General features: G+C 46.9%; 1 protein-coding gene across 1 annotated transcript in view; it reads left to right on the top strand.

Annotated features, from left to right (window-relative positions):
* Positions 1 to 12132, top strand: part of LOC126426851 (mucin-19) — a 129301-nt gene that overhangs the window by 6231 nt on the left and 110938 nt on the right. Inside the window, exons 2-3 of the mRNA XM_050088872.1 lie at positions 3599 to 3856; positions 11457 to 11658. Coding sequence (XP_049944829.1) covers positions 3599 to 3856; positions 11457 to 11658 — 460 coding nt within the window. The remainder of the gene's footprint in view (positions 1 to 3598; positions 3857 to 11456; positions 11659 to 12132) is intronic.

The following is a 12132-nucleotide window of genomic DNA, read 5'->3' as shown; positions in this document are numbered from 1 at the left end:
AACTGTTAATAGGAAACATACCATTACTGTCCTTTTGAAATTAGTTAAATTTCATGTCGATAGCATGTCAGAAATATCATATTCATTAATCAGCTCTACAGGAATTATAATGCTAATGCCACTTTTATGGTATGTCACAGTACTTAGTGAAATTATAATGTAGGTTATCAATAATTTTACTCAGTAATCATAAGTAAAGTACATCTTTGGCACTTATTGGGAATAGGATTGTTGGAAGGAGTCCACTCAAAGTGTTAGAAATATATTACGTGTCATGCACATATGGAAAAGTCTGTTGGTATAGCTGGTTGTTCCGTCGATACTGGGGCCATTGAACATAAACAGCATTTCAGGCTTGGACAAGTGGAGAAATCGGATGCGGTGGAGCTTGTGCCGTGTGAGACTGACCACATAATTAATTCACTAAGACAGAGGTTCTTGCTGTGGAGAAGACTTGGGAATCCTGTTTGTTCAGGGAATCTATTGAAATCCGTAAATTTAGTGATGGTTTTGACAAGAAAATGGGAATCTCCAAGATAATTGAATCCTGGGAACAATGAACAACCATTGAAAGTAGCAGTGGAGGATCTGCAGTGATAATGACAAAGGAAATTCCCTATTATGAATGTTGCACAGAGATTACTCGGCCAAGGACTCGACTCCAGTCTACTACCAGCAACTGAGGGTGAATCTTTGAGAGTGCCAGTCACTTGTGGTGGTGAAACTTCAGAAAAATCATTAAACATTGTTGGTCAGCAAGTGGTACAACAGCTTAAAACACCTTCAAACTTTTTATTTGAACTTTCATTTTATAATGAAATAGTCGGGATAAGTATTAAAATTGTAGCATAAATTGCGGTATGTGAAGTGCATATAATTTCATGGTTAATCATTCCAATTTTTGGGTCGACAGAAGCGTCCGATCCAACGCGTCGGCTTTGACCCATGACGTAAGGGTGTTGTCGTGTGTGACATCATGACGGCGCGGAGTTTGGTTTGAGTGTGGCTGTCTCCAGTTCTGTTTTATCTTATTTTATTTACTTTTCTGATCTGTTTGTTCTATCTCGTGAGATTTTTTTTTTTAATTTAAAAACACTTATTACTTATTTTAATTATCTGTTTCCTCCAATTTATGTTTTAGTTTATTAAATTTATCTTTCTGACCTGTTCGTTCTATCCCGTGAGATTTTTTTTTAAAAAGACAAAAAACACTAATCAGCTACTGAAGCATCTTTATCTTCTATGGGTTGCAGGGGTTACGACCCCTTGGGAGATGGGGGGGTATTCATGCATGGCTGTCTTCACGTACACGTTGTAGCTACACAAGGCGTCTAAATTTGTTTATATTTAGTTTGCCCCCCACCCAAAACACCCCATTTCCTGCGCTTGTCCCGTTAGTGTCATTAGGCTTCTTGTGGAAAGTGAGTGTGTGTGTTTGTTTTTGTTTCCACCATATTTGTGACGTCATGGGTCAAAGCAGACGGGCGGGATCGGACGCTTCCGTATTTCCCAATTTTTGATTCTTTTGTAGCCTGTATTTTGTAACTTTTCAGTTAGCTTTTGTCGTTATTGTTTTTAACTGTTGTACAGAGTTAACCTAAATGATTCATTGGGTTTCAATACACTGTTTATTAACAAGTATACAACATGAAAATATAGATACTCACCAAGTTTCTGATAAATTACACAAATGTTCAACATGTCCGCTGTTGGTCTACCAGCACACATCCAAACATTAATCCAATTTTGTCCGTACCTTCACTAGCATGTTTCCATTTATGTGTCTCACAGCAGCAGTGATGTGTTCTTGCAGTGTTGGTGACACTTGTCTTTACTTAATCTCACAGAATGAAATCATGTGGTGATCTGGAGAACACAGTAAGAAAGGAACATTGCCCAGACCAGTGCACCCTATCTAGTGATAACGGCAGTTCTCTTTGGACAAAGATGTGGAGAATTGTGCCAGAGTGAGGGCAGCCCCATTGTGTCGAAAGGTGAAAGAAGTTGAGGCATCAGCTGTCAGTTGTGGCAACAACCACGGCTGCAACATATCCACGTACATTTTATCTGTCACTGCCTTCTCGACAGAAAAAAAGGGACCATACGCCTATGTCTTGGATATGGCACACATGACGTACACTTTTAGCAAATCCCTTTCCAACTCCACATGGGTGTGTGCCAATTCGGAAATACGGAAGCGTCCGATCCCGCCCGTCTGCTTTGACCCATGACGTCACAAATATGGCGGAAACAAGAACAAACACACACACACTTTCCACAAGAAGCCTAATGACACTAACGGGACAAGCGCGGGAAATGGGGTGTTTTGGGTGGGGGGCAAACGAAATATAAACAAATTTAGACGCCTTGCGTAGCTACAATGTGTAAGTGAAGACAGCCATGCATGAATACCCACCCACCTCCCCAGGGGTCGTAACCCCTGCAACCCATAGAAGATAAAGATGCTTCAGTAGCTGATTAGTGTTTTTTGTCTTATAAAAAAAAAATCTCACGGGATAGAACGAACAGATCAGAAAAATAAATTTAATAAACTAAAACAGAAATTGGAGGGAACAGATAATTAAAATAAGTAATAAGTGTTTTTAAATTTAAAAAAAATCTCACGAGATAGAACGAACAGATCAGAAAAGTAAATAAAATAAGATAAAACAGAACTGGAGACAGCCACACTCAAACCAAACTCCGCGCCGTCATGACGTCACGCACAACAACACCCTTACGTCACGGGTCAAAGCCGACGCGTGGGATCGGACGCTTCTGTCGACCCGCCAATTCAGTACCCCACACTCTCGCGATTGTGGTGATTCACATTTTCCAACAGATGAGAATTGCCTCATCACTGAATATCAGTGTCCTCACAAAGTCATCATAGTTTTCCATAGCTTTCTTCATTGAGTTACGAAACTCCAATCAGTGGGCATAATCATCTGGAGTCGGATATTGTAACAGTTGCAAATGGTAGGATTTGAATTGCAAGTGCTGCCGCAAAACATTTTCTGCGGAATGCCTAGTTCATGGCTTTCATGAATTGTTGATTTTTGTGGGCTGTGCACAGAGCTCTCTAGTACACACTCCACGATCTGCTGTGAGACATGCAGTCACCTTGTCCTTTTCCCTTCACACAGGTAACCACATCACAAAACAGGCAAAACCAGTGAAAAAAGCTCAGGTGACCAGGTGCAACTTTACCGTATTTGCTGTGTAGGACACACACTAAACACTCGTAACTGACACACATTTCGCACAGTCTGACACACAAAGTCTCCTTTCCCACATTGTCACCATCATACAGAGTGGCGACACGGGCCTGCCGTATAGCGTGCACGTGAGCCACGAGGTGGCCTTCTAAAGTTTTTGAGTGGATCAAACATTCTGTTTCCTACCAGTCTCTGTGCTTCATTTGCCGGTCAATCGTCTCGAAACCCGAGGAACGATTTGGGATAACCTCATATTTGATCTTTTTGTGTGCATCTTTGCACACAATTGCGTCCAGGTAGTCACTGTCGTAAAGTCGTGTGGCGTGTCCCGACCACTTTAGCTGCCACGTTTACAGTTACCTTATCTGTTGCACTCGCAGACTCTACGCGGATGTCAACAGCCCGGGCCTGGCCGAGCGCTCCGTGTACTACTCCCGAATGGGCGGTGCCAGTCCCGGCATGTCGCCGGACGAGAATCGGCGCCCACTGTCACCGCCAGCCGTGACACATCAGCCGCAGTACCGCACCGTTGGCCAGTTCCCCCTGGTCCGGCTGGGCCAGAAGGGCGCCGCCACGGCCTCCCTGCCACTGCTGACGGCCGCCGTCTCTCCCAAGGCACCGCGGGCACACTCCGTCAGGTGAGTTCTGGAGTTCTGGCGCTCTGAGAGGGTACTACCAGTTTTTTCCTCTTTGTTTCTTTCTTTTTTTTTTTTTAAATTGTATTTATCATGTGATGTAAGGCCATCAGTTTTCCTCGATAACAATTTGTTCTGTGTTTTAAATAACAATGAGACAAGTATGGACGAAAATGTACAGTTTCACCATTTGTCAGGCTTGGGCCATCATTACTAGACATGTTATTTTAATGTCCAGATAACCTACCAGCAGACAAAGCTCCACCACTCTTGCTATGAATCCCAGTGAATACCTTGCGGAAGGTCTCTGCCAATTTTCTTACTCCTCCACTTATAAACTCTGCTAGGGTGATCCCGTTCTGGAAGTCCAATGTGACCTCGAATCCCTGCTGGGTCCTTCTCAGAACCTCTCTCTGAATCTAGTTCCATCCAACACGCCCACCTACGTGCTCCCCAAAAGCCACAAACCCAACAATCACAGGTGTCCCAATTGTGGCCGGTTATTGTGCACCCAATGAAAGAATTTCGGCCCTCACTGACAAAGACCTCCAACCGATTGCCCAAAATCTAGCCTCCCCATGTCAAAAGAATCTACCACTTCTTTCACCGACTATCCACCGTCCTCACCGCTTTACCTCCTGGATCTGTACTTGTTACTTTTGATGCTACTTTTCTGTAGATCAACATCCCTCTTGCCTGTGACCATGCTGCTACTGAATGTTACCTCTCGTCGGACCCTCAGACAAGATGGATATAGACTGCTCGGGCAAAAAGTCAGTGGCAGCAGGTGACCCTGAGGTGTAAACTGCCTCTCCAAACCCATTACCTCATTCCTCATACACACCACTAACATTATCCTCACACACATCTACATCTCCTTTGAAGGGAAGGTATAGAAACGGCGGTGGGCACCTGCGTGCCACCCTCCGATGCCACTCTGTTTATGGACCATCCGAAGGAAACCTTGCTAGCCTCCCAAGCTTTCAGCCAAAGCCGTCATCAGAAAGAAAAAATGCACACACATTAGCACAAGTAAGCGCACCTCACACACACGACTGGTATCCCCGGTCAAAGTGGCCGAATATAGCAGTGATGTGTGGGAGGTGTGCTTGCTTGTGTAAATATTTGTGCATTTTCTTATTTTTGAAGAAGGCTTTGGCTGAAAGCTTCTATGTAACAGTCTTTTCATCATTCCTGTCTCTAACCCAATTGGTCCTCTTTACAATGAGGGCCACCTGTAAGCTGTTGTTATATATGTTTATAGTGGGAAATTTTAGCACAGTAGCTGATGGCGCAAACAGAATTTTGATCAAATTTGTGTAAAAGAACTGACGATCACAGGTGGTCCGTATGTGACGTCAGTGGGCAGGTTTTTTGTGAGTGAAGGTGCCGAGACTGCGAGAAGGGCGACAGTTTTTCTGGAGGTGGTGATCGAGACCTTAAAAGTTGAGCATCTAAGTCTCGCAGGATATTTTGTCAGCAGTAGGGCAGTCAGTTGGTATTGAATTGGTGATTCAGTATGATCTGAGTTGGGAAAAGTTGCACGAGTGGTGGTCCAGTCGCACCAGTATGTGTTCGACATATTTTGCGCCCTTTAGGACTTAGAAATATTTTGCCAATGTTTGGAATTTGATTATTTTGCACAGTGTGTCACAGCTGGCTGATTGATTGGCATTTAGGACAGTGAATCATTGTTGATTAGTCAGTTTATTGGTGAGGACATATCAGTGAATTTACAGCTGTGAATACAGTCTGTCATCGACAGATGAATAAAATATTAAGTGAACTTCCCTCCCCCCCCCCCCCTTTCTCTCTCTCTCTCTCTCTCTCTCTCTCTCTCTCTCTCTCTCTCACACACACACACACACACACACACACACACACACACACACACACACACACACACACGCCCTCTCCCTTTCTTTATCTCCCACTCCATCCCTTTCTTTTGCTCTCCTCCCTCTCCCTGAGGTAGTGGACATCCATCGCATCCCAATACTCCATGCGCTCCGTCTCCCATCTGTGTCAACTGCGGAGAGCACCATTCACCTTGCTCGCCAGAGTGCAGGATTTTACAGAAAGAGAGGGAAATCGTGGAATGTAAGACCCTGGACTGACTGACCTACACTGAGGCTAAGAGGAAATTTGAGTGCCTACATCCTGTGGCTATGACCTCCTCTTACACCGCCGCTACGGGAACAGTTGATGCCCTATCAGTTCCTTGCACTCCTGTCGCCTCTCAGAATCAGAAGGCTACACCCGCCCCCTGACGGTGGGGGGCACTTCCCTCCCTCTCTGTTCCTCCTGCACCACATACTTTGGGAGCAACCTCCCCCCCCTCCCCTTCCCCCCAATCATCAGGGATCAAAGTCCACACTTCCGAGCCAGAGAAGTGTAAGCCTTCTTCGGCTCCTCTCACTAGGAAGGGATCTATTGAATCACTCCCTTCCCAGGTTTCTGTTAGTGGCAAAGATGACACTTGCCAGCAGCTGAACAGCCCAAAAGCAGCTGGTCGTAGGGCTTCACTTTCATCCTCAGTCCTGGAGGCTGATTTGGTAAAGTCCTCCCAGCCAGGGAAAACCAAGGAACAGTGCAAGAAATCGAAAAAGAAGACCCCCGAGAACAAGAAATTTGCGGTAGCACCCACACCACCGCTACCTACAAGTTCTGCATTTGAGGTTGGGGTGAAGATTCAGGTGTCGGCTAAGGACCTTGATCTCGCCGGACCCTCAGACCCGATGGATATAGACTGCTCGGGCAAAAAGTCAGTGGCAGCAGGTGACCCTGAGGTGTAAACTGCCAATGTCATCCTCCAGTGTAATTGTGGCAGTCTTTTCCACCACCTGGCTGAGCTACGGCAACTGTTAAGCTTTACACCTGCTTTCTGCATTGTCCTCCAAGAAACCTGGTTCCCAGTATTGCGGATCCCTGCCCTCCACTGCTATAAGGGATATTACAGGAACCGTAGCGACTGTAATTGAGTGTCAGGTGGAGTTTGCTTTTGTCCTAAACTCAGTCTGTAGTGAACCTGTGCCCCTTCAAACCCCTCTTGTTGCTGTGGCTGTCAGTATATGGATGACGCAGGAAATAACTGTCTGCAATGTATATCTTCCTCCAGATGGTGCAGTACTGCTGAATGCATTAGCTGCACTGATTGATCAACTCCCTAAACCTTTCCTACTTTTGGGAGATTTTAACGCCCCGCCCCCTCCCCCCTCACCCCTCCCCCCCCCCTCCCCTCCCCCTTGTGGAGTGACACCGTGCTTACTGGCCAAGGCAAAGATGTCGAAACTTTACTGTCTCACAAGGGGAGGCCGCCAATTGTGAAATTCAGATTTGATTCATACTGCGCATAATAAAAGCTCATGGCCAAAGGTGTAATGTGGCAAAGCACCAAGATGCACTTCTCAGCCATTGTCGAGAAAATCGACAGTTAAAAGAAACCGTTGCGCGAAATACTCTACGATTAATAATTTTCTACAGCGTCGTGGCGCAGCGGTAAGCGCTCGGGTTCGTAATCCGAAGGTCGCCGGATCGAATCTCGCGCCATGCAACTTTTTTTATTATTAGTTTTTTGTAATTCAAATATATATACGATTAATGAATTGCTTATGCATGTTGGTGAAGGCGGATCGCTCTCCAATTGTACCACCTCAATTTTTCCCTTTTATTTTTTTTTTTTTAACAGGGTGTACCAAAGCTCTCCCGTCCGCACTGATTTTCGACGATGTTATAAGTTGCGCTAGGGACCGCATCTACCTTCTTTCGAAGTTAGCACGCAACTACACTGTTATGCGGCGGCTCGTTTCGGCCCATTCAACATCTGTCCTTCAAGTGTAACGAGCGAGTAACGGAGTTTATATTTCATACCTGCCACAGCAAATTTGTGTTCGTGGTGTCTCTATTCTAATTCGAACATTTGACTTACGCTATACGTATTCGTTTCGGAATATCGTTTCTACGTCTTCCATTAACTATACGTGGATAACATTATGAAGATAATTAATAACATTTGTGAAATACAACTTTGTTTGCGGAAAACATAATGATGTTCGAAGTCGCCAGTTTTTCCACGACAAACGACTTTCAACAACTTATGCATAATTGTTGCAACTGATTGCTGGGAATTTTTTACAAAAAACAAATACTAAAAAAAAAAAAGTTGCATGGCGCGAAATTTGATCCGGCGACCTTCGGATTACGAACCCGAGCGCTTACCGCTGCGCCACGACGCTGTAGAAAATTATTAATCGTAGAGAGTATTTCACGGCAACGGTTTCTTTTAACTGTCGATTTTCTCGACAATGGCTGAGAAGTGCATATTGGTGCTTTGCCACATTACACCTCTTGCCATGAGCTTTTATTATGCGCACTATGAATCGATCAATTTCACAATTGGCGGCCTCCCCTTGTCAGTTCAACTGCTGCCTCTTAAATACTGGGGCCGCCACACATTTCAGTGTGACTCGAGGTAGTTACTTGGCCATTGATTTATCAATTTGCAGCCCGGGACTTCTCCCATCTATCCACTGGAGAGCACATGACAACCTGTGTGGTAGTGACCACTTCCCCATCTTCCTGTCACTGCCCCGGCATCAGGCCCATAGATGCCTGCCCAGATGGGCTTAAACAAGGCGAACTGGGAAACTTTCACCTCTGATGTTGCCATTTACTCTGCCCCATATGGGAACATCGATGTGGTGGTTGAGCAGGTGACTACCACAATCGTTACTGCAGCAGAAAACGCGACCCCTCGCTCTTTAGGGTGCCCCCCAGCGAAAGACAATACCTCGGTGCTTGCGGGAAGTCGCTGAGGCAATTACAGAGCGCTGGCGAGCTCTACAGCGACATAAGTGACACCCTTCCCTAGAGCATCTGATAGTCCTTAAGCGGCTCCGTGCCCGTGTATGCCAGGAGTGTTGGGAGAGATACTTGTCGACCATCGAGTGCCATATGTCACCTTCCCAAGTCTGGATGAAGAGCAGATGTCTTTTTGGGTACCAGACCCAACAGGTGTCCCTGGCGTTACCATCAATGACGCGTTATGTACCGACGCAAACGCAATTGCCGAGCACTTTGCTCGACCCTCTGCGTCGGAGAACTATCCCCGAGCCTTTCGCACCCACAGATGGCGGATGGAAAGGAGAGTCCACTCATTCACTACATGCCACAGTGAATCCTACAACACCCCATTTACGGAGTGGGAGCTCCTCAGCACACTTGCACATTTCCCCGACACAGCTCCTGGCCGGATCGGATCCACAGTCAGACGATTAAAACATCTCTCGTCTCATTACAAACGCCATCTCCTCGTCATCTTGAACCGGATCTGGTGCGATGGTGTCTTTCCGTCACAGTGGCAGGAGAGCACCATTGTTCCAACACTCAAACCCGGCAAAAACCTGTTTGATGTGGATAGCTATCGGCCCATCAGCCTCACCAACATTGTAAGCTGCTGGAACGTATGGTGTGTCGGTGGTTGGGTTGGGTCCTGGAGTCACGTGGCCTACTGGCTCCATGTCAGGACGCCTTCCACCAGGAGTGCTCTACCACTGATAATCTTGTGTCCCACGAGACTTTTCCAGATGCCAACACCTTGTTGCCGTGCTTACCCACTTTTTTCAGTTTTTGGCCGCTAAGGTGTCGTGCACTTCCGTCGGTGTCATACCGCTCGTTCGGAACCAGAACTGCACCTTTACGATGATCCACTCACTGTAGTGGAGACATACTGATTCTTAGCACTGGTTTTCAATGCCCGATTGACTTGGCTACCTCACCTTCGTCAGCTTAAGCGGAAGTGCTGGCAGCACCTCAGTGCTCTCCGCTGGCTGAGCAACACCAACTGGGATACAGATCGCTCTACTCCGCTGCAGCTCTGCAAAGCCCTTGTTTAATCTCACCTTGACTATGGAAGTCTGGTTTAAGGTTTGGCAGCGCCCTCAGCATTGCGTGTACTCGACCCAGTACACCACTGTGGCATTTGCCTAGTGTCGGGAGCTTTGAGGACGAGTCCGTCGGTCAGCGTCCTTGTGGAGGCCGCAGTCCCTCCATTGCAGATCCGATGTGCACAACTGCTCACCAGTTACGTCGAACACATTCGTAGTTCTCACGAACGTCCAACTTACCGTGTCCTTTTTCCACCTACTGCAGTTCATCTCCCGCTTCGGCGGCCCAGGTCAGAGCTAAGGATTGCGGTTCACGTCTGAACTGGAGTCCTTCCCTGTACCACCTCCCATCCAGGTCCATCTGCATACACCTCCACGGTGTACACCTGGGACACAGATTCGTCTGGACCTTTCGCACGACCCTAATGACCCAGTTATTCCTACCACTCTCCGCTTTCACTTCCTCTCTCTTCTTGACATGTTCCGCGGCACTGAAGGGGTTTACACTGACAGCTCGATGCCTGACGGTCACGTCGGCTTCACTTATGTCCACAGAGGCCATTTTGAACAGCATTCCTTGCCCGACGGCTGCAGTGTATTCACTGCAGAGCTGGTGGCCATCTCTCGTGCCCTTCAGTATATCCGTTCGTGCCCCGGGGAATCGTTTGTTCTGTGTACTGACTCCTCGAGTAGCCTGCAAGCTACCGACCAGTGCTAGCTTGCCATTCTCGGGTAGCGTCCGTCTAGGAATCCGTCTACGCCCCGGACCGGTCCCGTCGTTCACCGGTCTTTGTGTGGACCCCAGGACACGTCAGCCGACGGGCTGGCCAAACGGGCTATGAGGAAACCGCTTCTGGAGATGAGCATCTCTGAACCTGACCTGCATTCTGACTTAGGCCATAGGGTTTTTCGGCTTTGGGAGATTGAGTGGCATAACAGTACACACGACAAACTGCGTGTCATTAACGAGACTACGAATGTGTCGAAGTATTCCTTGCGAGCCTCTCGCAGGGAATCGGCTGTCCTCTGCCGGCTCCACATTGACCACACTCGGGCGACCCACGGTTACCACCTGTGCCGTGGAGACCCACCCGAGTGTCTGTGCGGCACCCGGTTGACAGTGGCCCGTATTCTGGTGCACTGTCCCACTTTGACTGCCCAGTGACAAAATCTTGGGTTACCGGGCTCTTTGCCGCTAATTTTATCTGACAACGCCTTATCGGCTGATTTAGTTTTACGTTTTATTCGTGAGGGTGGGTTTTATCATTTGATCTAAGTTCTAGCACATGTCCTTTGTCCCTCTGTGTCCCCCACCCTAGTGCTTCTATGGTGGAGGTTTGAATGTGGTACAGAGTGGCTGGCTTCTCCTTTTTTATTCTCACATCAGCCAGCCATGGTAATCTGCTTTGTTGTTTTAATCTCTTCATCCCATTTCTTGCATTTTTGTCCATTTACATGTTTGTTGCCCTTCATCATTCGTGTGATTTTTTTCCTTTCATTCCGTTTTGATTTGTCAGTCACGTTTGTTTTATTCTCGAATTTGTGGCATTGTTTTATTCGGAACGAGAGACTGGTGACCTCGTAGTTTGGTTACTTTCCCCACTATTTAATACGACGGACCGTCCTCCCCCCTCCCTCCCCCTCTCTTCCCCCCACTCCCACACACCTCTCCTGTCACACGGGATTGTGTCGCATACTCACTGGCGTTTCTGCTGCAGCATGAACGTGAAGCCAGTTCTGGTGGAGGGTCCGGCTCCGGCCCCCCTGACGCCGGCAGCTGGGAAGGCGCTCTCTGCGAGGGTGGCCGGGGTGTCTTCCCCGGGGTTGTCCGGTGTCGACAGGTCTGACCCCCACGACATATCTGCCAAGTCTGTCATCGAAGCTCTCAAGGAAATATCGCGCAAGAGGATTCGCTCCCAGGTGAGAATGTGGTCCTGCTGTAATCAGTTCATCTGTATAGTTCTTTGTGTGTGTGTGTGTGTGTGTGTGTGTGTGTGTGTGTGTGTGTGTGTGTGTGTGTGTGTACAGAAACTCTACAAAACTACATAAATTTCTCTTTTGTAGTTACAAGTTTCGTAACTAGTAATTTGATTCCTTTGGGGTTTTTTTTATATTTTCTCCTTAGCAGCCTGTTCATATCAAGATTCTGTTTAGAGAACAGTATACCATTTGAAGGTTAATTATTCACATTTGTAGAACAAGAATTTGTAGTCAGTTGAAGTGGGAAATGACTATTGTTCGATTGTGATACACTGAGTCAGGTGGCAGCTGTGAATAACACTTGTATTCGATATATTTAGTATTTTTAATTTCGACGGCAAATGCAGTGACAATGTCACGGTCACGAGAGAGAGTTATTGAAAACTTTTGGAGCATAAACACTGAATTATCTAA

Source organism: Schistocerca serialis, chromosome 11, assembly GCF_023864345.2.
Source record: "Schistocerca serialis cubense isolate TAMUIC-IGC-003099 chromosome 11, iqSchSeri2.2, whole genome shotgun sequence".
In the NCBI taxonomy this organism is placed as follows: Eukaryota; Metazoa; Arthropoda; class Insecta; order Orthoptera; family Acrididae; genus Schistocerca; species Schistocerca serialis.
This window is presented reverse-complemented; position numbering and strand designations above follow the sequence as displayed.